The sequence below is a fragment of the Phyllostomus discolor genome, chromosome 3 (genome assembly GCF_004126475.2).
Source record: "Phyllostomus discolor isolate MPI-MPIP mPhyDis1 chromosome 3, mPhyDis1.pri.v3, whole genome shotgun sequence".
NCBI classification, from domain to species: Eukaryota; Metazoa; Chordata; class Mammalia; order Chiroptera; family Phyllostomidae; genus Phyllostomus; species Phyllostomus discolor.
Window position 1 is genome coordinate 185,962,141 of NC_040905.2, and position 26,272 is coordinate 185,988,412.

At 52.4% G+C, this 26,272-nt stretch overlaps 1 protein-coding gene across 2 annotated transcripts in view; it reads left to right on the forward strand.

Moving 5' to 3' along the window:
* Positions 1–26,272, forward strand: part of TMOD1 (tropomodulin 1) — a 72,320-nt gene that overhangs the window by 42,197 nt on the left and 3,851 nt on the right. For both annotated transcript variants that reach the window (XM_028517783.2, XM_036021955.1), the window contains exons 5-9: positions 2,641–2,730; positions 3,586–3,716; positions 5,418–5,525; positions 10,591–10,734; positions 21,686–21,830. In XM_028517783.2, the coding sequence (XP_028373584.1) occupies positions 2,641–2,730; positions 3,586–3,716; positions 5,418–5,525; positions 10,591–10,734; positions 21,686–21,830 (618 nt within the window). The remainder of the gene's footprint in view (positions 1–2,640; positions 2,731–3,585; positions 3,717–5,417; positions 5,526–10,590; positions 10,735–21,685; positions 21,831–26,272) is intronic.

Genomic DNA, 26,272 nt, shown 5'->3' on the forward strand with positions numbered 1-26,272 from the left:
GCAGCCCCAGAAGGTGATGCGCGGTGATCCGATACACCTGCCGCTGACTCAGCCCTCAGCTCCCGCTGCCCACGTAGCCACAGCCTAAATTAAACGAGCGAGCTAGTGAAAATGCAGTGCCTCTCTCCCTACCAGTTCTCCTTAGCGATGAGCAGGCAGGTCTAATTTTAGCAGAGAAGACTCTTAGAATGTGAGAAACAGAAGGGACTTTGAGATCATCTCCTTTTGCGGTTCTCAGCTCCCACTGAGCATCAAAATCATCCAAGGAGATTAAAAAATATACCTCCAGAAATTCGGGGTTAGTTGTCCGAGGGTGGAGCATGGGTAATTTCTCAAAGTTCCCAGGTGAATCGTATGTCCAGCCCCAATCTTCTCTCGCCCCTTCAATAGACAGAGGGCATGGAAGCCTGGAGAGGAAGGAGCTGCCCAAGCACTGCCCTCGCACAGCACTGGGGGCACAGTCAGGACCGGTCTGTCTCCTGACTCTTCCCTCAGAGCTCTGGCGTTTTCTCTCTAACTAGAAGCCATGTCTAATGAAGTGGCTAGGGGAATTAAAAAATCATCAGCAAATAGTATTGACCAAAGCTTCCTGTGCTCTGGAAGAGGTAGGAGAAAAGAGAGATGACACTCTTTCCTGGCCCCTGGATGTCCATAGTCCCGTAGCGGAAGCTCGCACGCCCCCAGAGGTCCCCAACCCCCTGTAGACTACGCCCTGCGATACGGACACTGGCTGCTGTGGGACAACCAGCAGAGGAGAGGGAGGAAGCCAGGAAGGCTCCCTGGGGAGGAAGTGTTGTTCTAAGTCTTGAGGGACAGACTTATTAGGTCAAATACAGGATGCTCAGTTGGACTTGAATTTCAGATAAACAATGGATAAGTTTTTAATATAAATAGATCCCAAATACTGACTGAGACCTACTTATACTGAAACACATCGTTTATCTGAAATTGCAATTTAACTGGGCATCTTTACGTTTATGCGCCAAATAGGGCAGCACGACTGGGGGCATTTCGACAGCGGGCACTGCAGGAGAGGCAAGAACCACCAGCAGAGGGGGCGGCGTTGGCGGCAGCAGGAGGGTCCTACTGAGCAGTGCCCTGGCCTGGGAAGAGTGTAGGGGAGGGATGGGGCTGTTGAAGCAGGGCCAGCGCCGTCCACTCACCCTGATGGCTGCCACAGCCTCACGGTCCCCTGCCCCCAAGCTCTGTCCTGCCCGCTGCCACTGCAGTCAGTTCTCCGGGCAGCAGGAGTAGCCCTCACAGAACTGGATCACAGTGGCTCACGCCCCGCTCAGGCCTTCCGTGGCTTCCCAGGCTGCACCTGGAAAAACACATCCCAACTCCTTACCTCGAGACCCCGCAGGATCCGACATGGACTATCCAAATGAAATCCACTCCCACGGGTCATTGCGAGGACTCAGGGGCACCGTGTCATGCTCAGTGTCCCCACCCTGGCTGCCCATTGAAACCACCTGGGAGCTTTAACAAAGGCAGACATCCCGGCCCCAGCCCCAGAGATTGTGGTGTAACTGGTCTGGGGAGGCCTGGGTGGCAGGGGTTTCTGAAGATCCCCCAGTGATTCCAGTGCACAACCGGATGAGAGTCACTGGTACACAGTGGATCCTCTGGCCCAGGGCGAGCGGTTCGGTGAGCGGGGTGTTGCACCGTCCGCCTCGAGTCCGGCTTCATCTCTGCCCCTCTCCCGTCTCCCCCTCCCCTCCTTCCACTCCCTTAGCCTGGGGCTTTCCCACCGCCATTCTCTCTGCCCAGAATGTTCTGCCTGCCTTCTCTTCCCTAGGCCAACCTTTATGCACCACTCCCATCCAAGTCCTTCTGTTCCCTTCTCCCAGAGCACACGGAGCTTCTCCTTCACACGCCAGCCACACTCTGTGCCTATGTCTCTAACTGCATGGGTATCTGCTCAGCAGCCCTGTCCCCGCCACAGACTGCAAGCTAGCTGCACCCGAGAGATCCTATGTTTGTCATTCCCCACTGTCCCCCTTGCCCCTGGACACAGGATGTCGGTGCCCAGTAGAGGTTAAGTAAATGCATGGATGGAAGCATGCCTGGGCACAGGTGTGAGGCGGTCAGATGTACATCTCCAGGAAGATCTTTCTGGCTGCTCTGTACTACATGCTGGGGGGTGGGACCAGGACACTGGTGACTACACAGCCATGACAGTACCGCCAAGAAATGGCAGGGCCTCAACCAAGACGGAGGTGATGGGGTGGGAGGAGGGACAGACAAGAGGTGCAGTGTAAAAGGGTGGGGATTTGGTGAAGGCACCCTGTGAGTGAGGCTCTACCCTGAGGGATGGCAGGGTGACGGGGGAAGGAGACCCACAGGAAGAGGCTGCTGCCTGGGAAGATGAAATCTGTTGGTGCTAAGTCTGGTTGGCTGTGCCAGTGGCAGGTACATCAGGGAACACCTAGGAATCTGAGGCTGAGGACTCGGGAAGTCTAGGCCGGTGAGAGAGACTTGACATTCATGAGGAGAGAGGCAAAGACAATGTAAAAGTTTTCATGCAAGTGTTTCTTGCCATTTCTGGGAGCACAAAGTTCGAGGGAGTACAATGTCCATGCCTGGGAGGCCCTTCCATCCGAGAGGGGCGAGTGCTGATCCCCGACTGTGTCCCCGCAGCTATCCTGGGCATGCACACGCTCATGAGCAACCAGCAGTACTACCAGGCCTTGGGCAGCAGCTCCATCGTGAACAAGGAGGGACTCAACAGTGAGTACACCGCGCCCCCTCCCCTGCCCCCCGAGAGGACACCTCGGAGGTGCAGCACCCCCATTTCTCGCTGCCTCCCTCTCGTGCTCTCTGGCTTGTGGCAGAATGTGCATGTTTTATGTGGCCGAATCTAGCCACCTTTCCCTGTCACTCCCCTGGGATTTGTGTCTCGTTTACAAAGGCCTTCTTCGTTCCAGTATTATTAAAATGGCCTCCCATGTTTTCTTCCGAAAACTATAGAGGTTTACCTCTTGGATGTGGCTTTTCAATCCACCCTGAGTTCCTGTCTGTGTGTGTTGTGACGTGAGATCAAGTTTCCTTTTTTTTTTTTTTTTTTTGATGGATATCTCATGGTCCCAACACCATTCTTCGCAAAGCGTGTCTTTTCACCACTGGCTTGGGCTCCACGTTGCCCGCGGATGTCCATGCATCCACATGGGCTGGCCTGGGGGCCTCTCCTGTTTCGTGGGCCTCCTTGTCTTTTCCCGGGCCCACATTGCATTGTCTGACTTGCTCAGGCACCCTGTGCCCAGCTGGAGTTTTGGCCCCAAGAGGGTGTGCCGAGAGAATTACTAGCCTCCCCGCCGGAAGGCCTCCTGTTGCTTTCCCATCCAGGCTTCCTTCTGCCCTCAAAGAGCCCCTGCTCACGGACTGCAAGGCGAGGATGTCGAGATTGAGAGACTTTAAGGAAGTCACCTAGTTCGTGCAGGACTGTGCAGCCAGAGTCCAAGCAGGGCCACACCCTCTCCACATGACCCTGACCTCTGCTACCACTTCCCTCCAGAGCCTGCTTGGGTCGAGGGGACGGGGTCCCCGTGTTTCTGTGAGCCACCTCCCTTTTGTGGGTCCCTCTAGGTGTGATCAAACCAACCCAGTACAAGCCTGTGCCTGACGAAGAGCCCAACTCGACTGACGTGGAGGAAACGCTAGAGCGGATAAAGAGGAATGACCCGGAACTCGAAGAGGTCAACCTCAACAACATCCGGGTAAGCTCCTGTCACCTCACCCCGTGGGAGAGCCGTGCCACCCGCTGCAGACAGCCAGGCTCGGCCGCAGGGAGACAGAGATGGCAGGGGCCCGTCTGGGCTCCAGGTGCTCCTGGATCAGGAATAGGGGCGCAGTCTTCCCGAGGCGGTGACGACAGCGCAAACGAGCATGTCCTGAGGCCCTGGTTTCCGTCAGAGGTCTGACAGCAGGCCCAGATGTTCACCCCCGCCATCCCAGCTTCACCTTGGGAAACTCGCCACGTCACTCAAAACACAGAGCTCCTTGAGATAAAATCGTGAGTCACACATACACACAGGGCTGCTTGGGGATCTCAAGGCTAGAAAGCCCAGTGCCCGGCAGGCTCCTGGGTGACCCACACCCTGGCAGGGCCACCCCTGAACCACCACGGCTGCCGAGTCACGCACGTGTTCAGCCTCATCCTACAGCCCTGGAGGGGGGCTGTCGGCCCACATCTCTGAAGGCGTATTCTAAGCTGCCAGCCATATCTCCCTGGACACTTCCTGTGTGACCACCCAGGGCAGAGGAAGGACAGATGGACAGGCAGTCCTACGCTGGACGGCCAGCAGGAGGAATTCAGGAGCAGCCCAGCTGCCTGCCCACCTGCTCAGCCCGGAGGCCAGTGGGATTAGTTCCGGGAGGGGGTGGGAGTAACACAAGCAGCAGGCCCCTCACCCCCTGGCTCCTCTTTCCCTCCTTCTCCACTTTCCCTGAAGTGACTGCCAGCCCCACGACACAATCAGATTGGGAACCTGCGTCTGCATTGTTCTCCGCCACCTGGCCTCCCGTGCTCTGCTCCCATGGGGAGCTAAAGTGACGCTGTGAAATGAGAGACCCATGAAAACCCAGCCAGGGTCCCTCTCGGGTGCCTCCATTGTCTGCCATGTGCCCAGAGGGAGACACCAGCACCATTCAGAACCGTGCACCCTGGCACCGGATGCTGGCGTGGAGGGGATGGGGCTGTGGGGCCTCAACCAGGGCTCACCCTCTCCGGGCCTCAGTTTCCCCTCTGTACCTTAGGCGGTTGGACTAGATCAGTGTATCTATCTCATGTGAGGAATCAAAAAATAAGTGCCAGTGCCCAGACCTGCCCCGCCCCGAGATTCTGACTCTGTGGGTCTGGAGCAGGCCCAAGCATCAGCATTTTGTAAAGCTTACCCAGGAACCTCTTACGTGCTGCAAGGCTGAGACCCTCAGGGACAGATGTCTCTTAAAGATCATCTAGTGCAAGCCCCTGGCACACCTCTGTTTTCCAGAAACAGGCCCAGGGAAGGGAAGAGAGCCTCCCCACCCCAGAGTCACAGAGCAGAGCACACATTGCCAGTGCGGGGGCAGAGGTGAAGCCCCTGCCCGCCCCCACAGCCCCAGGCCCCAGTTCTTGGCACAGCACTCCTCTGCATGCACGGCCTTGACTTTGCCTCTTCTCTGGCCTCTGCGTGCCCAAGGAGGGAGTTGTGAGTCCCATCTGAAATTTCAGGGAGGATTTTCTCAATCTGCCTACCAGAAAGTTCTCCCCAAATCCAAGCCATGTGGAGCAAAGCTGGAATCCTTTGCCCATTTCACTTTTCGGTCAGAGACTTGCTACAAAGCAGGCTGCCTATGTGAGAGCATGAGCCCCCATCTGTCTTCCCACCCTGCCCCCGGGAGGGGCTGCTGGTCACTGCCTGCCTTTCTCTCTGCAGAATATCCCCATACCCACCCTCAAGGCATATGCAGAAGCTCTGAAAGACAACTCGTATGTGAAGAAGTTCAGCATCGTGGGGACACGCAGCAATGACCCCGTGGCATTTGTACGTACCTTTCTGTTCTGTTGTATTGGTGGCGGGGTGATGGTAGCATATAAACAAAAGGGTTGGTGCTGTGGCCTCAGGACTGACCATATCCCACTAATGAAGAACCTTGCACGGAGTGGTGAAAGGCACTGGGCTGGAGCCAGGACAGAGTATGGATGGAATGGTTGTTACCAGGCATTGTCTGTACATCATCCTAGTTCACCTCCACAGCCACCCCTGATCCCAGAAGTGTAGGTCTGCCCACTTTGCAGATGAAGAGTCTGGGATGCAGGGAGCTCAGGGCACTTGCTTTGTCCAAAGTTGCAGAGCAGGTAGGAGGTGTAGCTGAGGTTTAACTCCAAGTCACTGGACCCTGCAGCTCACTCTCTGTGTGCTCAGCAGGTCATGTTCAGACAAGGCTTGTCCCACACAGGGCCTCAGTTTCTCCATATCTGAAAGCATTGTCTTCATCAGCGGGTCCCGATGACCAATTTTATTTGTTTTTCATTCATGCCTTTAAAATATTGCTGTTCAAATTAAATTGTACTTCATTGAAAGTAGCCATCAATTCTTTTTTTCCCTTTTTAAACATTTAACACACATTTACTAAGAGCCTCTCTGTGTCCAGCAGTGAATTAGGCTCTGGGAATACACCTGTGCCCAAAGCAGTCATAGCTCCACTCCCACGGATTCACGGTCCATTTGGCCATGCAGACAACTGAAAATAACAGTGTAGCATGATCCCTGCACACTAATAGTGAATAAAAGGTGCAGGACTCACTTACCAGGGGTGGTCATTGACGACATAGAGGCTATCAGCTTGTCAGTGCGCACAAAATAACTCCCTGGGATTCTGACCAGATGGCCTTGAACCTACAGATCCAGCTGGGAAGAACTGACGTCTTGACAATATTGAGTCTTTTCATCCATGAACACGTACTATCTCCCCATTTATTTCTCTCTCTGATTTTGTTCATCAGAGTTTTGTGGTGTTTCTTGTATAGATCTTATACATATTTTGTTAGCTTTAAACCTAAGTATTTCATTTTGAGGGTGGTGATGTAAATAGTATTCTGTTTTTTATTTCAAATTTCCAGTTGTCCACTGCTGGTATAAAAGAAAGTGATTGGTCTTTGTATATTAACTGGATATCCTGCAACCTTTATAATCACTTAGTAGTTATAGGGGGGCTTCTGGGGGTCAGTTCTTTCAGACCTTCTCCACAATTATGTCATCTACGAACAAATGCAGTTTTGTTTCTTCCTTCCCATTCTGTATACCTTCTATTTCCTTTTCTTGTCTTACTGCATCGGCTGTATGTTAAAGCGGAGTGGTGAGAAGGGACATCCTTGCCTTGTGCCTGATATGAGTAGTAAAGTTTCAAGTTTCTCACCATGAGGTAGGATGTCAACTGTAGGGCTTTTGTAGATATTCTTTATGAAGATGATGACATTTTCCTCGATGCCCAGTTTATGGTGTTTCAATCATGAATGTGTGTTGGATATCATCAAGTGCTTTTTCTACATCTATTGATATGGTCATGTGCTTTTTATTTGTTTTCCTGCTGGTGTGATAGATTACATTGATTGATTTTCTAATGTTGCACCAGCCTTACATACCTGGGATAAGTCCCACTTGGTCATGGTGTATAACTGTTTTTGCACATTGTTGGACTTCCCATTTTCTGAGGATTTTTGCATCTATGTTCATGAGCAATATTGGTCTGCCATTTTCTTGTCATGTTTGTGTCTGGTTTTGAGTGAAGATAATGCTGACCTCAAAGAATGACTGAGGACTATTCCCTCCACTTCTGTCTTCTGAAGGAGAATTGGTATCATTTCTTCCTAAAGTATTTGGTAGAATTCACCGGTGAACCCATCCAGGCCTGGTACTTTTTGTTTTGGAAGGCTATTAACTATTGATTCAGTTTCTTTAAGAGATAAAGAGCTATTCAAATAGTCTACTTCTTCTTACATGAAGTTTGGAAAATTGTCTTTCAACCAGTTGGTCCATTTCATAAAGATATGAGTTGTTTATAATATTCCTTTATCATCTTTTTAATTTCCATGGGTTTCATAGTGATATTCTTTTTTCATTTCTGATATTAGTAATTTGTGTCCTCTATTCTTTTTCTAAGCCTGGCTAGAGGCTTGTGGGTTTTATTGGTCTTTTCAAAAAAACAGCTTTTGGATGGGGGTAAAAGGCATAAAACTGTACCTGAAGAACAATTAAATTAATTAATTAATTAATTTTAAAAACTCAGCTTTTGGCTTCATTGATTTTCTCTGTTGACTTCCTGTTTTCAATTTCATTGATTTCTTCTCTAATTCTTATTGTTTATTTTCTTCTGTTCACTTTGGATTTAACTTGCTCTTCTTTTTCTATTTCCTTAAGATGGAAGCTTATATTATTGTTTTTAGATCCTTGTTATTTTCTAGTATATGCATTCCGTCATAAATTTTCCTCTAAGCCAGGGGTGTCAAACTCATATTTGCCAAGGGCCACATCAGCCTTGAGGTTGCCTCCAAAGGGTCGAAATAATTCTAGGACTGTATAAATGTAACTGCTCCTTAACTGTTAAGGAGTTGAAATTACATTCGGCCCTTTGAAGGCAACTGCAAGGCTGATGTGGCCCCCGGTGAAAGTGAGTTTGCCACCCCTGCTGTAAGCACTGCATTTGCTGCATCCCACACATTTTCATAAATTATGTTTTCATTTTCATTTCATTCAAAATACCTTTCAATTTCTCTTGTGATTTCTTCTTTGATCCATATGTTATTTAGAAATGTGTTGTTTAATCTCTACATGTCTTGAGATTTTCCAGCTATCTTTCTGCTACTGATTTCTAGTTTAATTCCACCAGAGTCTGAGAGTAGGCATTGTATGGTTTCTGCCTTTGTAAATGCACGAAGGTGTGTTTCATGACCCGCAATGCGGTCGATCTTGATGAATATTCCCTGCGATCTTGACAAGAATGATTATCCTGCTGTTGTTGGGTGAAGTAGCCCATAGATGTCACTTACATCCAGTAGCTGGACGGTGCTGTTGAGTTCAGGTATGTCCTTAATGATTTTCAACTTGCTGGATCTGTCCATTTCTGATAGAGGGATGTTGAAATCTCTAACTCTAGTAGTGGATTCACCTATTTCTCTTTGCCGTTCTATTAGTTTTCCTCACATAGTTTGATGTCCTGTTGTTAGGAGCACATACAAAAATGATTGTTATATCTTCTTGGAGAATTGATTGCTTTACCATTATGTAATGCCCTTCTCTATCCCTGATAACTTTCCTGGCTTGGAAGTCTATTTAGTAGCAATCAGTTCTCCTTGACTTTTTTTTTTATTTTATTTTTAGAGAGGGAAGGGAGAGATAAAGAGAGAGAGAGAAACATCAGTGTGCGGTTGCTGGGGGTCATGGCCTGCATGCTCACATGCTCAGTACACTGCTGGGTCGTGGATCAGAAAGCAAGCATGTCCGTGCTGGCACTCAGCTCAGCTCCACATGTGTTTACGGGACAATGACCCTGTGCCCGGCCAATAGCTGATGTCAGCCCGTTCACACCAGTATTCCCATTGTCGAACATTGAAATGCTCCAGTCCGGTTGGCAAATAAGGCTGCCAGAGCTCTGCACGCACCCCCACTGCCTGCCCCAGCTCCTCTCCTGCCCACACCATCCCCAGGGCCTCCACTCTGCTCCAGCAAACCGAGTGGACACCGGGTATGACAGAGCCTCTCAGACCTGTTCAGCCACCAGCATGTCTGCTTAGATCGGCCTGGTGGACTCACCTACTGCTTATTAAATATTTTGATTATCAGGCTCAGGCAGGCCTTCCCTGGGGAGCAGGAAGTTTGCTGTGGAGAGAACACAGACTGGGTCCCTCTCCTTGGGAGGGTATAGCCACTCAGGCTCACAAACAGAGCTAGCCTGCCATCCTGGGTGTGCACAGCAAGGCAGGCTGGGGAGGGAGTGGTGGGGTCCGGCAGGAAGACTTCCTGTGAGGGGTGCCTTCTGTTGGGTCTCAGCCAGGAGGGATGGCCAGAGGGTGTTTCTGGCTCAGGCCACAGGGCCCCAGATTGTCTGTCCTGGTCCGTCAGCTGCTGGTGTCTCCTTTCCACCATGACACACTGTTTCCACCAACTACTAATTACTTCATATCCTTCGGAGGCTCTGATTGCCATCTATACGCCCTGGCTGAATTCCTCCCGAATGTGCCGGGTACTACCTGAGCTCCTGTCCTCCCACGTGCCCTGGTCTCTTGCCCAGTGGGGTGGTTCCCAGGCCTTCCTGTCTGCTCTCTGCTGCTCCAACCGAGAGAACCACTCCATGAAATTCCAACAGGGAAAGAGAAGAGACGAGCGAGAATATTTAAGGAGGTTGGGACTCGACTAGTCACTTAGTGAACAGTGACTGAGGACCTACTGTGTGTTGAACACTGTGGGCGCCATGCAGTGAATCAGGTGCACTTCCAGCCCACCCAGGGTAGATAGTCTCAGGGCAGAGACATCCATATAAAAAGTGATCTAAACCCGGGAATACAAGTTCCATGAGGGAGGCTATGGAGAAATTCTATGAGGGTCAGGAAGACAGGCCACAGCTCGCTGGGGGCGCCAGCAAAGGCTCTCAGAGAAAGGGGCATCGAGGATAGCCTTGAAGGACAGGCAGGGCTTGGGTGGGCGAAGCAGACAGGAAAGGGCATTCCTGGTGTCAGGGGCAGGGTGAGCAAAGGCTAAGCAGCTGGGGGCACTGGGCAGGCCCGGAGAACTGGGAGGAGCCCCACCATTAGGGAGCAGTGGGAGTTGGGGCTGAACGGGAGAGTGGAACCTGCACCCAGCAGCAGGCTGAGGAGTGTGGGATAACCTGGCTGGGGTTCAGGAGCCATGGCGGGTTGGAGGGGAGGAGAGACACAGAGCCCTGCTTGGCGAAGGAAGTTGAGGGGGACCGTCTTGCTTGGCCCCTGGCTCGAACAGCACACGTGTACAAAACACTCTTGCTTCCCTGAGTGTTTTAGGTTTTACTCAAGATGGGCTCCAGCCTTGCTCAGGGTGACTCACAAATACCCTCGCTTTTTCCCTGTGGCTCAAGGCACTTGCTGAGATGCTCAAGGAGAACAAGGTGTTAAAGACACTGAACGTGGAGTCCAACTTCATTTCCGGAGCCGGGATCCTGCGTCTGGTGGAAGCCCTTCCGCACAACACTTCTCTGGTGGAGCTGAAAATTGATAACCAGGTAAGACGATCAAGGGCCTCCGCATGCCCTTCACCTTGTGACGCCAGCTGTTCTGCACTGGCCTGCAGGCTGCCGGACCCAGTGGATGCTGCTGGTTATAAAAGCTCCAGAGCCCAGCTTTGAGGGGCCTCCACCATGCACACCTTCCTTCTTCACTCCCACCAAGTGCTCTTTTAGCTTTTGCTTGTGAGCCCCTAGTGACGGGGAGTTCACTCCTTGCCTGTCTAGTATCAGTGAGACTATCCTTTCTTTTTTTTTTAAGATTGTATTTATTTATTTTTTGGAGAGGGAAGGGAGGGAGAAAGAGAGAGAGAGAGAGAAACATCAATGTGCAGTTGCTGGGGGTCATGGCCCGCAACCCAGGCACGTACCCTGACTGGGAATCGAACCTGCAACACTTTGGTTCGTAGCCCGCACTCAATCCACTGAGCTACGCCAGCCAGGGCTGAGACTATCCTTTCTTACATCCAATGTAAATTAGCTCCCTATAAATCCTGTTTGTTAGCCTTAATTCTGTTCCGTTGCACAGATCTTACAAACCACTGGAATCTTCCTTACCAGGCCGAACACCCCATTTTCTTCCATTACTGCCCCCCCCTCCACACACACAATGGGTTTTTGTGTCTCCTTATCATGGGGGTTATTCTCTGGGCAAATTCTAGTTTGTCTTTATCCTTATGGGGTTACTGTTACTCTATAACTTCTGTGACTCAGTCATTTATTTTCAGGGCAACTTCTTGAAAAGTTCTGACTTTTTAAAGCAATGCCAGTAACAGTGTCTCGCATGGAAGGTATCTTGTACGTTACGTGTGTTGAGGGTCTGCGTGGGCTAGGCTCTGTGCCATGTCCCTGACACAGGTCGTCTCTGATTTTCCGGCCGGCCCTGCAGGATGTGGGTGTTACCTCTCCTGGTCTGCAGAGGAGCAAAGGGCTCAGAAGAGTGAGGACAAGCTTTCTTAGGGCCTCCACATTTGTGCTTTAGGGGGCACGATTTGAATCCAGATCTCTGACTCCAAATCCCATACCCCTTTCATTACACCACTTGTTTCCAAGGTTGAAATGCCTTCTTCTCTATGGTGTGTGGATAGGGGACTTATTTTTTCTACATGAAAATTTTTGCTGAATGGTCATATAAATATGTGCATAGGAAAAAGACTGGAAGGAAATAGAATAATTGTAAATAGCGATTATCCCTGAACAAGATAGTTATCTTTATTGTAAAATATTACAAGCATACAGAAAAGTGTGTAAGACTTAAATGTACAGTTTAACGAATCGTACTGGGCTTGTAACCCCTGTCCAGGTCAGGAACGAAAACATTACGAGCTTCCGGAAAGACTTCTGGGGTCCCTTGTGCATCAGAACCCCTTCACAGCACCTCACAGCTTGCCCCTACTTGCTCTCATGCCTCCATGTCTCTGCTCTTGCTTTTCCCTCCCGCTGGCCCTACCACTTGTCTGCCCGGGGAACTCTTCTCCTCCTCTTCTGGGTTCAGCCGAAGCGGGTCTGAGCCCCAGCGGTGTTCCGGGGCCAGCCTGGACCAGCTCTGGAAGAGCCAGCCTCGGGCGTCTCTTTCCAGCTCCCATTCAGGCCTGGCACGTTGGTCCCTTGAAATGGCCCCTAGCGGGAATATTCACACTGTGGAAACTGGCCCCCCAGAGTGAGTGAGGAGCTCCCCTGTCCTGAGTTCTCCTGGGCCCTTGACCAGCCTGTGAGGTTCTCGGAAGCCAGTGCTGGGTCTGAGTCACCTCCGTGTCTCCATTTGGAGCACTCACTACGCAGGGCTGCCCCGAGGGTTGTGCGTGCTGTTCGCTGCACAGTGAGGTGGCAGGGGTCGGCGTCCAACCCACATGCCACTCCTTAAGACTCGGTATGGAGCTGTGTTCAGCAGACAGGGCCCTGGTTCTCGGGTTCACACGAAAAGGCCACATGAGCCTGCAGCAGCCCTATCGTGTGAACTTGCTGCACCCGACCCCTCGCATGTCTCCAGTGGCCTTGCTGCTGCTGCCTTGCCCAGCCCCAACCCCTCCCCACCCCCACCTTTTATGTCCCTCCTTTAGCCACTGCGGACCCTGCTTTGTTGGAGGGCGGGGGGCACAGCCTGTGGAATGGAAGCATACGGCGGGTGTGGCGGCTGCCCTGGGCCAGGGCCTGGGATTGGCTGGTCATGTGACTTCAAGCCTGACTGTGCAGGGAGTCAGGGCCTACCCGGTGTGCACTGAGACCTACGAGCTGCCCACCTTCATTCTCACTACTCGACCCCCAGGGCCCAGAGATGGAGCCAGCGCTGACGTCACCCTCACCCCCTCCCCCGAACCCCAGGTGCAAGGGTGATTGCTTCCCTGAGCCGCAGCCCCTCGCTTGTAAAGGGGCTAGTAAGAATCCCCACTGCTGAGGAGATGGCAGATGTAAATGAGGCAGCCGTTAACCTTTGTAATTACTCCAAAAGTCATCTCAGAGTTCTCACATCATTCTGAGCTGATTTCCTAAGCAGGTCCCGTGAGTCCACTGAAGGCTCACACAGACTGTAACTCAGTATTGCCACCCATCCCAGTATCGCAGCTGAGGAAACTGAGGCCCATGCAGGCTATGTGACCTGCCTGTGGTCATACAGTAAGTCAGTCACAGAAGCAAGATTCGAACCCAGGTCTGTGTGACTCCGAAGTCCGTGAGCTCTGCCAGTCTGGGCTCTTGAGCCTACTGCAGTTTCACCAGGACTGCGCTTGGCCTTTCTCAGCTGTCCCTTTCCCTTGGTGCAAGGTCAGAGCATTCTCACCACTTACTCCCGCATACTGGGAGCCTCTCTTTTGGTTTATCTCTGCATTTGGTCAGCGTTGGCTGTACCCCAGAGCTGCCCTGGGCTCCAGGTCTGCCCCCCAGGGATTCTGCGATGCATAGGAAGACACACAAGTGCAGGAAGGATCCTCAAATGTGGTGCTCCAGCAAGCCACAGACAGTGGGCCCTAAGGTCCACTGGTACGAGCAGTCTCAGTCAGGAACAGGCATCAGGGGGACTTCTTGGAGGAGGTGGAGTTTGAGATAAACCTGTAGGGTAGACAGTATCTCAGAGGATGAAATAGAGGCCATGGCATCTTGGGTTCTGGGAACCACACAAGTAAAGAGGAGGAAGAGAGGACCCCATCCAAACATGACTAATGGTACCCCTAGAGGAAGGCCAGAAATGGAGCCAGGAGTCTAAGAGGCTCTGGATAGGCAAGCTGGGGGAAGACAGGTTGTGGACTGCCTCGTGCACCAATCAGAGCTGTGCTCTGGGAACATAGTTCCCTGCTGAGTGGGGGAGGGCTGGGGCAGGGAGAGGGCCTCAGGGCCTAGGAGACCACAGGGGGTACTGTGACCTCCTAGGTGAGGGGCCTATGGGGAAGTGCTCCCATATGCCCAGAGTCTGCGACAAGAATGGGGCCTGCCAGGGCAGGAAGAGGAGGACAGGGAGGAGGCCAGTCTTGGGGAGGGGGCTCTGCCACCCAGGCTCTGGGGAAGACCACCCGTGCCTCTCACAGTGTGTGGGAGGAGGCCTGGGTATGGCCACCGGCGCTCATCGGGTGCCCCAGGCCGTAGGCTCGTGTGGAGTGTGACGGAAAGGAGGTGGTGAGTGGCATTTGATTTATGCCTCATTCTTGGTTAGACACCCAGGTCTTCAGAGGCTGCAGCTTTCTGCTTGGCCCTGGTGCCTGTAACCTGTGTCAGTGGGACTCTGTTCTCCTTTTCCCTTATATGGCCAAAGAAAGGGACTCGGGGCATTCTACCCGGTGACACGGAGCCTCCCGGGCTGGCTCCAGGCAGTGTCGGGAACCAGGGCTCGAGGCTCTTTGTTTATTCAGCCAGTCTTTCTTTATCTCCGAGCACTGCTCCTCTGGGGCCCAAAGCTGCCCCAAGACCTCAGGGAGGGCAGGAGGGGCGGAGGGGCCCTGACCCAGAGCTGAGGGCACGGAGAACACGGCTAGTCCAGTCCCTCTCTTACAGGGGGGTAAACTGAGGGTCAGACAAGGGATGAGACTTGGCCAAAGGCATAGATGAAGTGTCCGAGCTGGGTGGGAGCTGAGAGGTCCTGCCTCTCGGACGGGATGCTTCGAGCCCAGTGGACGCGAGAGGCCTGCTCAGCCCCGGGGGCACAGACCCTGCAGGTGGGGCTTCCACAGGCCCTGCCCGTCCCAAGCAGGTTGCGTCCAAACGTTCAAAAGTCCAAACATCCAAACAGTGGTTCTCCGGGCCTCTCAATTCACCCTCCTCACTCCCACAGAGCTCCCTCCAGCAGGCCCTTCCCTGGACCCTAGGGCCACAGGGCACTCCCACTGCCCCTCTGAACAGACAGCGACCAAGAACCTGACCCCTCCGCAAATGAAGACACGCACAAGGTCTGGGGGTAGTGACTGGGCATTTCACTCCAGTGTGTGACAGTGAGGTTGCGCTTAATATATTTTTTTTAAAGCTAAAGGAAGTGGATTTTGTTTTCTTGGGTTTTTTTTCAGGTTGGATTATTTTCCTAATTACAGTAAGTTTAGAAAGAACACAGAAGCCACACTGGAATAGGATCCTGAAGGCTTTCACACATGGCAGCACCCCCTCAGTCTCACGTTGCACACGTATGTCCTCTGGCTAGCTCTGTTGTAAGTGAGGCTGAGTGTGCTTTTGGGTGTGCCAGACACAAGGGAAACCCTCTTGAAAACCAAAAGAGCAAGACTTCCTGCCTAATTGTGTTCTCTATTTTGTTCCTTATACCTTTACCTCCTAAGTGGCAGCTCCTGGTCTGGGCATCATTTTTGCATCTGTACTTTCATTGTGAATTGAGGTGGTTCAGCCTGGGGCTGTTGACCTCAGTGAGAGGACAGGCATGTGTCACTGTCCCTTCCACTACGTGCCACTGGTGCTCTTTTACTGACCTCACTTCTCAGGGGAAAATGAGATCAACTCAGTGGAGGTTCCCACTGCGCCCTGTTCTGAAAAACCCGGAGATTTCCAGAGGAGAGACAAGCAGGCCCAAGGATGGCCTGTCTTCAGATCTCCAACGCTGGAAGCTGAACAAGGGGTCAAGTCCCAGCCAAGCCCTAGTTCTGTTCTTGCTGCGTAACTGGGGAAAGTCATTTACTGTGCCCATGCCTCAGTTTCCTCATCTGTGAAATGGGAATAATACTGACACTCAATCTAATAGGGTAGCAACAGGATTTAATATGTTGATTCCTGAATCAATACCTGGCATGTGGTGTTCTCTCAGTCAGAGGGAGGTGAGATTCCCATTGTTTGTTAGACCCAGTTGGTGGTGGACCGGTGGGTGGGGCAGGGTGCGGAGGACTGGTCTCTGAGAGATTCTAGCTCCTATAAGGAGCAACTTTTTACCTCTTTTCTTTCCTCCTTGTTCCCTCCTTTTCTTTCTTACTTACGTTTGCTTTTTTAGCAAACTGTAGCTTACATGTAGCAAAGCGAGTATGTCTTAAGAGGACAGCTCAGTGGGTTTACACATCCACATGTACACCCGTGCAATCCCCACCAAGGCCAAGACCTCGACTGTTTCGGCACCCAGCAGGCTCCCCGGGCCCCGCCCAGTCACCGCCCTCCAGGTGCAATCACGTCCTGCTGTCTGTTGCTGCAGATGAGTTGTGCTTGATCTTAAGCTCCAGATGCACAGAATCGCATGCATGTGCCCTTTTATGTCTGCCTTTTTTTTCTCAGCATCACATGTGAGTGTACCAATTATCCATAGCTGTGTAACAAATTCGCCCACACATACAAATTTAGCAGCTTCAAACAGCAATTGGCATGCTTTAGCTCCCAGTGTCAGAGGCTCAGAAATCCAGGAGCAGTTGCGTGGGATGACTCTGGTCCAGGGTCTCCGATGAGATGACCGTCCAGACGCAGGCTGAAGGCCTGGGCGGGGCTGGGGGGCATGCTTCCAAGGTGGCCCCTCCGGGCTGTGAGCAGGAGGCCTCGGGTCCTTGCCAGGTGAGCCTCGCCTTGGGGCTGTCTCTGCGTCCTTGCTCTGTGGGGGCCAGCCTCTCCCAGGGTGAGTGGGCAGAGCCAGAGGAAAAAGAAAACCTCAAGTGCTGTTGATGGGCCAATCTCGGAAGCTCGACCGTCACTCCTGCCATTGTCTGTCAGAAGCGCAACTCGAGGGGAGCAGAATCAGGCTTGCGTTTGGAAGGAGAAATATCAAAAAATCTGCAGACATACTTTTAAACCACCAGAGTGAGAGTGGTCTGTATTATTTTCTGTTGCTATTGTTTGGCCAGAAAGACCTTTCCCAGCAGCAGAGCTACCCAAGGGTGGAGCAGGGAGCTTCCAAGGGCAATGCACCCCGATCCCTGGGGACGGGTAAGCGGAACAGAATAGTGTGGCAGCCGTGATGTGGAGGGAATTTTAATATCAGCCAGGGTTTGGGACTCGAGTTGGACTCGAAAACTCTCAGGGCACCTCTCTGTGTTATTGTCAAATATTTCCCCGTCACCCGTGTCTCTGGGTCACCGGGAAAAGGCGGTTGGCTCTATCAGATGTACAAAGTGAGCTTCTTTCTGGCCAGGCCACCCCTGGCTAGAAAGGGGGTCTCAGAGCCTTCAGCCACAGGTCGCAGCTCCATGCCACCCGAGGCACTGGTTGGTTGCTTTGTTAAATAGAGAATCCGATCATCTCACCGTAAAGGTGTGAGGACCTGAGAGCTGTCATGAACCACGGGAGGGCAGGTCAGCATTTGGATCCTTTTGAAAGACATTCACAATTTTAACTCGAAATACGCCCCCCTTTTAACTGAGCGGTTCCTTACGCCCACCTCCACCCTAAAGACTACCGCCCCCTGCAGAGCCCCCTGGGGCGTCGCTTGTCACAAGGAGGCAGGGAAGCCAAGCAGATAGTGGTCTGTGCCCCGGTGGCCCCTGCAGCAGCTCAGAGGAATGGGCTCGTTTCCCGTGTGCTGGCTCCGACAGAGCTCCAGAAAATACTAAGTGGCAAAGGCAAGTGGTAGAACAATAGGTATATTTTTGAATCCACATGAAGAAAAAAATAAAAAATAAAAGGCTATATATTTCTGTAACACACTTCACACATAGCGCGCATTGGCCATGGTGGTAGCTTGTGTGGGAGACGGGGGAGGGGGGCTGGGGCAAATGGTGAAGGGGGGCTCATTTTGCTCCATCTGCTTTAGTATCGTGTGGACTTTTAATAATGAGACTGCATTTGTTCACAAATGGTTTAATTCTTAAGCACATTTGAAAGGAGACAAGAGTTCTCCCTACTCCCCCAACTCCCTGGCTCTGCAGTCGGAGACCAGAGAGAGACAGATGTTTCCAGTCTGTCTGACGTGATATCCCAGTTACATGTTCATTCCTGGCACCGCTGGCCCTGGTCTCTCCCCAAGGGGCTTCCAATTGCCTCGCACCCATTGCCGAGGTCGTCTCCTGATTTTTTTGTGTCATCCAAGCGAGCTATTCATAGACTCACAGAACGCAGGCCCCAGAACCCGGAAAGGTCACAGGGCCTAAGCTTTCCTCATTTGTGATGCCAGCTCAGACCCCCTTGCCACCCACAGCCTGCCCTTTATTTGCACACTTCCAGGGACAGGCAGCCTACTACCTTAGCAGGCAGTTGCTCCCCAGTGAAGACACTGCTGCTGGTTTGACCGCAGTCCCACATGTGTAGCCAAATGCCATCTGCCTCCTCCCATCAGCTGGCCCCTGAGTGAGGTGGGAACTAGCTCAGACCCTGAAGCAGACTGCCCATGTTCAAATCCTGGTCTGCACCCGACGAGCTCTGTGATTCAGGGGAAGTTTCTTAGTCCCTCTTGTTCTTCACGTTCTTCGTCTGTACGATGAAAGGTGCAATAATAGTGCATGTTCCCTAGGCTCATGGTGAAGGGAAGGTGACTCAGTGTATGCAAGGTGCTGTGACACTGCCTGGCATGCAGTAATCACTAAGTAATGAGTATTTGAAATCTAAGTAAGAGACCAGAGTTTCTGTCTGACCCTCGTCCCGTGGGCTCTTCTCCCACCTGTATGATGAGCGAGGCCTCCTGGTCTCAGAGTCCCTGGGGGAAGGAGGGCCCGAGAACGCAGCAAGGGTGAGGTTTGTTAAGATATAGGCACGTTTTCTGTTTCACTCCTTCCTATAAAAGTTGTGGTTTTGGCCTACTATTAACATGTGGGAAAGAGTAGCCACACGTATCTAAAAGAATCCTGTACCCAGTCACACACCCCCAGACATACCTGCGTGTGTCTCGGGGACAGTAGATGCTACTTTGAGAGTGTGGGCCTGTAGGATCCTCCCAAGTCTTTCCAGCCCCAGGCCTAGGTCGGGCCTGGGCTCCGTCGTTAAGCAAAAGGAGCACAGTCCAGCTTCCCTCTACACACGGGCTCAGTCTACTCATCTCTAAGACGGAGGTGTGAGTCCTGCCTGCCCGGCCCACCTCCCCACGATGTAGGGAGGTTGAGTGGGGGCAGTTTGCATCGGGGTGCTTTGCACTCTGGACTGAGCCCCGGCAGCCCCTGCAACAAATTCCCCGCCCCGCCCCAGTCAGGGAGGACCTACACTGTCTGAGACTGGCCCATCCTGAGTTCCAGCAGAGCCAGTGACCTCAGTGACTGAGAGCAGAACTTAAAAGTCCTTATCACAACAAAAAAATTTTTATAACTGTGGATGGTGACAGATATTAACTAGACTTATTGTGGTAATCATTTCACAACGTATATAAATATCAAATCACTATGTTGTACATGTAAAATTTGTATAGTGTTTTATGTCAATTATGTCTCAACTTAAAGAGCCACATGTGGCTAATGGCTACCGTGCTGAACAACCCGGGCTCATGGGAGATACGGATGCAGGTGACCCACATAAGACAGATGGACCAGGCTGAGGGGAGAGAGGGACATTCAGTGTGCCACATGAGCGTGGAGTGGGAAAAGGCCTATTCCAGGGATAAGGATCAGGAAAGGCCTCCCTGGATGGGGGCATTTGGATTGGCAGGAAAGCACTAGGGGTACGTCAGCAGGCAGACCTAAGTGGGTAAGGGCATCCATGTGGAGGGAGGAGGCACACGTTCAGAGGTCGACCTCTGCCGGCACCAGGCACTGTGAACCACAGCCCCGGGGTAAACAGGCTGAGTGAGCGCTGAGCGAGGGGAGGAAGATGAGGACTAAACCGGGCTGGGCCTGGGTGCCGGGCTGGGGAGGCGGGGAGGCTTATCCTGTCAGGTTATTAAAGGGAATGAACTGAGATCCTCCAAACTGGGTGCAAGGCTTTGGAAGCACAGCACGCTCTCCACACAGAGCGGCAGTTACCAGCAGAGGGGGGACGTTGGAGGGGGTTATGTTTCTCTTCGCTGCTTCCTTAGATCAGGTTGGGAATACTGCCATCTCAGCAATAGTAAGTCTTCTGCTCCAGGAGTGTGAACATTTGTACATTTACTTATGTCTTCTTTAATGTTCTATGCTACTTGCAATTTTCAGTATACAAGCCTTTACTTCTTTTATTAAATATATCCCTAAGTATTTTTATATTATTATAAATGGAATTATTTTCATAATTTCTTCTTTGAGATGTTTATTACGAGTGTACGGAAACACAGCTGATTTTCAGACACTGGTCCTTTGTCCCCTGCAAGCTCGCTGATCTCACTTCCTGGCTCCAGGAGTTTTTTGTGGATTCCTTAGGATTTTCTGTTTACAATACTGTGTCACCTGCAGATACAAATCATTTGCTTCCTCCTTTCCAACATGGATGCCTTTTATTTCTTCTTCTTGCTTCACTGCCCCGGTGAGGACCCCCCAAGCAGGGAAAGGGAACATGGCTATCTTGCTCCTGCTCTGATCGGGGAAGTCTTTACCCATGAAGTCTGATGTTGCTTTCTCTGTCTTTCCAAACCTCTTCATGTTTATTCTTATCTTATTATACAGGGCTGGGCAAACGTAGGTTTACAGTTGTGAATATGCAAAACAGTTTATTCTTGTATTATTATTTATTAATTATTGTATTATTTACTTGTATTACAACATTAAACCTACTTTCGTTGCCCCCCGCCCCCATATGTGATAAAAGAAAAACACTACAATAACATATCAAGAAGAAAACAGAACTGCCCAAATCCCACCACCACTAATGACATCCAGGCCTTGTCAATGTATATATATGTGTATGAAGAATAAAGATACTTCTCCCTCAATATGGCTTTTTCCCCTCTACTTAGTGTGGTTCATGGTCACCTTCCCAGGCCACTGACATGTTCTGTTGCAAAACTGAACTGTCATTTATCTGAGCGACTCCCTCTTGGTGGACGGTCAAGTGGCTTCCCTTCCCCCACTGTTATAAACCAGACCGGTGCCCACCCTCATATCCTTCCCGACCCTGCCCATTGCTATGCTCTGCCTGTCTTGTTTTTAATCTTTGGCAGGTGATCACTACCAATCTTGGGGTAGGGACGTAACAGGCCATAGGTAGGACGCCAACTCCGGCATCCCCAACTCCCTGTGTGCCCTGGGCGAATCCTCTTCCCTCGTTAGGCCTCTGTGTCTTCATTTGTAAGCTGTGGATGAGTCTGAGTGACTGATCCGCAGACCTGGCTGTACGTGAGACACCTGGGAGTTGTAAAAGCACAGACACCTGAGCCTCATTCCCGGAGATGCTGATTTAATTAGCATAAGGGAAGAGCCCGAGGAGCAGGAGTTTTACTTTTCCTCGGACTAGGTGCTGTGAAGGCCTTCCCTGCTCAGACCTAGGAGGGCTGCGGTGGCCAGTGGAAAGGTCCGTCCTTGGTGTCCAGTGGCCCTAGGCCTGAACCCCAGCTCATGTCCTCCTGGCTGTGGGACCTTTCACCTTCTCCAGAGTTTCATTTCCTGCTCTTGGAGGGGGCGGGGTTAAAATCCCCCACCCCACCCCTCAGGTTCTTGCTGGGTAGGGAGGGTTTAGGTCCTGCACAAACCAATGGGTGGTGACCATCGTTCTTTCTTGACCACAGAGCCAGCCCCTGGGCAACAAGGTGGAAATGGAGATCGTGAGCATGCTGGAGAAAAACACAACGCTTCTGAAATTCGGCTACCACTTCACCCAGCAGGGGCCCCGGCTGCGGGCGTCCAACGCCATGATGAGCAACAACGACCTCGGTGAGTGGCACTGAGCCCCCTGCCCGCCTGCTGTCATCTTTCCGCCTGTCCTGGGGGGGCTGGGTGGTGGCAGGGGCATTTTCACCGATACCGTCTCCAGGGAGTCCTGTTGGTGAGCCTGACTCCCGACTTCCACGTGGGTTACGTGTGTGCCCTGTGTTCCGTGGGGCCTGGCCCCCTCCCTCGGCGGTGAGCGCCCGGCCTCCGGGAGCCAGGGCTGGGCCCTCTTCTCCTGTCTGTGGCAAAGCCCAGCCCAGCCCAGGTGGGCCCAGAGGGCACCCTCAGCACGTCTGCTGAGTGAGGCAGACACAAGGCTCACCCAGAGTCTCCTCTTCCGAACACCCTTCTCTGAACTCAAGAATCCTGCCCAGGTCCCAGTGCGTCCGTAGCCCCGGCCCCAAAGCCCCCGCCCGGCTGGCACTATCACCCAAAGCCCACGCCCAGGAGGCTTCCCCTTGCTTTTAAGGTAAAAGTTGAAAATGTTGACTCCATAGTAACCAGGTTACACTCCTTGGATCTCAGTTAAAGGCATAGTTTGTCTTTTCTAGAAAAGAAAATGAAAGAAAGGGTCAGTGTTTCTTGGGAGCATGCACCCCGTCGGTCTCTGAGTCAGTGGCAGGAGAAGTGAGATCAGTTCCCGCCCCCCGCATGCCGGCTGCTCTCGCTTTGCGTGTGGTGAGTGAGTGTGTGCGCCTGCCGGCTGCTGAGAGGACGTGGCACAGCGTCCACAGAGGAGGGTGTCTGGTGAGGCTGCAGGAAAATGAGAGGGAAAAACAAGGAGAGGAGTAAGTCCAATGTGTTAACATATTTGATTATTATACTTAGCCATGGATTTGCTAGAGCCAAGGCAGGTGGAAGACAAACCGAGTTACATTATTCTTATTACAGATGAGAAGGAAGCGTAGGGAGGAAGAAAGGAAGGGAGGGAGGGAGCGAGCTAGCTACCTTCTGGGATTGAATTATGAAACAACTTTGTTTTCTAAAGGATGATGTTTTAGTAAGTTTTTCATCAAATTCAAGCCTGCTTTACACATGGCTTTTGTTGTTTGTTTCATTTCTAACACTCAATAAAATACAAAGAGCCTAAAGCACATGGTGACAGATTGGAGGCAAGATTAGTGCCTGGAAGGCAGGCCTGGGAGAAGGAAGGGGAGAGCGTGGGTGTGCGTGGGTGTGTGTGCAAGGCAGGTGCTCACAGAGCCTCTGCCTCGGTAACCTCAGAGCCACACTCACTCCAGACTGAGTCGGTTGAACGAACATCTGTCACAGCGCTGTTTGGCACTGGGTGTTTAAGACACAGGTTCTCGCTCTTGAGGATATCACAGCCCAGAGGCTATTCGGTCATCACTTACTCAGCTCTCGGGGCTCCCTTTGTCCAGGGCTGCAGGTGTGGGAACGTCCATAAAACAGACACACAGAAAATGTGCCCAGGGTCCTGGTTTGTCTGCAGTGCTCTGATGTGAAGTAAATAAGAACTAACACTCATTCCTGGGAATCACGATCGTCCTGCCGCAGCAGCGGTGGCAGCTGCCCTGAACGGGTGAGGTGGCCCTCAGTCCAAACTCCGCCGGCCGGGCTCTGCCCTGGCGGCAGGATGAGTACTTAAAGGCCGTCAGTTCTGGTGGGCTGGGCAGCAGCCTCACATTTCCCCCCAGCCAAGGTCAAGTTTCCTGTGTGCCCCTGGGGGCCTATCAAGGCTCTTCAGCTCCGATCTTCCAGTAGCAAGACGGTGTGGAGGGCTTTTTTTCTGGGGACAGAAGGTTCCCTATGACTAGAGATGGGGAGGAGGCTGGGGGATGGGGGGAGACACCAAAATCCACTGATGGTTTAGTGAGATGGACCTGGAGAACTCGCCCCGTCCTGAGAGTCTGTGACTGCATAATCCAGGCCCAACTCCTGTCCCCAGGGATGTCCTGAGGTCATGCAGGACCTGAGCGGGATGTGACCTCAGCCCCTCCCTCCGGTTCCCTCACAGAGAACGTGGAGCCTGGGAGGACTGCCCTTCTGGGCGGTGGCCAGTGCGTCCCACCGGTGGTCGGTTACAGCGAGTTCTCTGGCACATCTTACGTGTGCCCAGGAGTGCGCTCAGTGACATACGGGGTAACAGAAAGGCCAGTTCCCTGAGGCAAGAACCTTTACACCTTTTAGGGGAGAGAAGACAAAGAAGTGCCTACAATGTCAAGAAGGCCTGGCAACAGTATCCAAATAAAGGGAGGAAATGATTTATGAGAACAAAGTCCACTTAAACAGAGCACCCTGGTTGGTGTGGGTCTTCAGGTCGTTCTGAAAGAAGAGCTAAGCTGTGGGGAGACCCGGAGGCATTCCCGATGGGGGACCAGCACAGGTGGAATTGGGGTGCTGGGACCCAGGGTGCAGGACAGGAGACACGGGAAGATCTGAAAGGACTGAGACACCGTTATGGGGGGTTAGACCTAGAATGAAAAATAGGAACTCAGAAACGGGAGACAGGAAGTTTCAAGCAGAGGGAACAGCATTTTAAGCAGAGGGAACAGCACAGGTAAAGGCAGGATGATTGACAGGTTTACGAGGTATTCCCAAGGGACTCGGTAGATGTGGGAAGGCTGTGAGCCCAAGGCCTTTCGTGCCCACCTGAGGAGCTGATGACGAAAGCAGGTGGGAAGTGCAATGGTGGCAGTGTCCTGGGTGGGAGTGACAAGTGATGAAAGTGGGGGCTCTGGGGCACCCCCAGGGAACTGTGCAGAAGGAATTGGAGCAGAATCAGTTCAGTGATTACACACAACATTCAGCGCTAGTTGGTGGCGTAGGATTTCTGGCTTTAAAAGCAAATTGGTGGCCATCTGCTAATTTTTGTAAAAAAAAAACAAACGCTCTGATTCTGATAGTGCATTGGCTTCCTTCTGTAAAAGAGAAATCCTTTCTTCCAAGCACAGTAGTTTCATCTCACTCTTGATGCTGTAATGGAGCAGGCAGGCTTCTGGGTTTTCCAGCTGAGTATTTTTTATCATAAGATCCTCCCGTGGGTGCCGCCAGCCGCTATGGCAGTTAGCCGTGCCCGGGCCTCTCCACTTTCCCTCGTGCTCTGCCCTGCCCCCGTGCTGGCTCCCAGCTGACCGCCGGGCCTCTGTGGGGCTTGGGCTGTGCCTGCCTATGAGGCAGGTGGGCTCATCCTTGGGGGACCTTCAGTCCCCAAGGCTATGGGTCACCCAGTGCCTCTGCAGACAGGCAGCCTGCCTGGGACCCATCCTGGCTGGTGTGTCTTTGATCCTTCCCACCCTGTGCACAAGCACTCACCACAGTGTCTGTGGGAGAGAGCAGGGTGCTGGAGCACACTGGGGCGGTGTCTGGGAGGAGCCGAGGATCCCCACCTACGTGTTCCCATGGTGGTCTCAGATGACTCCTACCTGCTCACTGTTTATATCTCAGACCTAGGCTAAGCCTGGCTCTCAGGTCCTGTACCTCTGCCACCAGAGTTCTCTCCACTTAATGGAGTCTGAATTGCAGCCTCCATGTTAAGGCAGGGTTTTTTTTTTGGGGGGGGGGGGGGCCGTCGGGGGAAGAATAATGTGTTTAAAAGCAGAAAACATCCTGGGAAAGTCGCTTTTTTACTGTATTCTCAAGGAAAACCCTTCTAACCAGCGCCCCGGGCACAGCATACCCCAAAGCACAGTTCTGTAGTCTTCTCCCAGAAGCACCTCGGGAAAGGGCACTGTTCTCCCCACGGCCACTCAGACCAGAAACCTGGGCCGGTCTCACTGCAGCGGCCAGTTGCCTCCTTGCCATCCCCTTCACCCTGGCCCAGGTCAAGCCCCCATCACGGTCTCCCGGCACCCTTCAATGTCCTCAGGTCCTGCAGCTACCCCAGGGCTGCCCCACCCCGCCCCCTGGTGCTCGGTGCCCATCCAGGCTTGTCCTGTCCTCCCCCGCTCTGCCGGCCTCCTGCTCTGGGCTCCCGCGGCTCTCAGCCTGAACTCCTTGATGTGGCTCACAAGTCCCCGAACAATTGTAGCTGGTACGTACATGGTGCCCACTGTGTGCAGGCACTGCTGTGGACACTTGCTGTCTTACTAACTCCTACGGTGCTGCCAGTGCCTGGCTGAGGGAGGAGCTGTGCTCATCCCCATCCTGTGCTGAGGCAACGAGGCCTAGAGCCTACGTAGGTGAGCTTGCCCACAGTCGCTGGGCAGAGGCAGGCTTGGAACCGGCCGCCCAGCCCCAGCGCCTGTGTTCCCACCTCCTCTCTGTGTGAGGCCCTGCCAGCATCATCTCTCATCACCTCTGATAAGCCACCTTCTTGCCACCTTCATGCTGGCCAGTCCGGGCAGCAGGAGTGCCTCCGAGTAGCCCAGGCAAAAGCATCCCTGTCGAGGGCCATTAGTCCTAACACTCCCACTCCCATCCCACCACCTACTCCTCTACCGTGTGAGATCCAGCCGGGTGTTACCTGCCAGTGCTCAGATGCT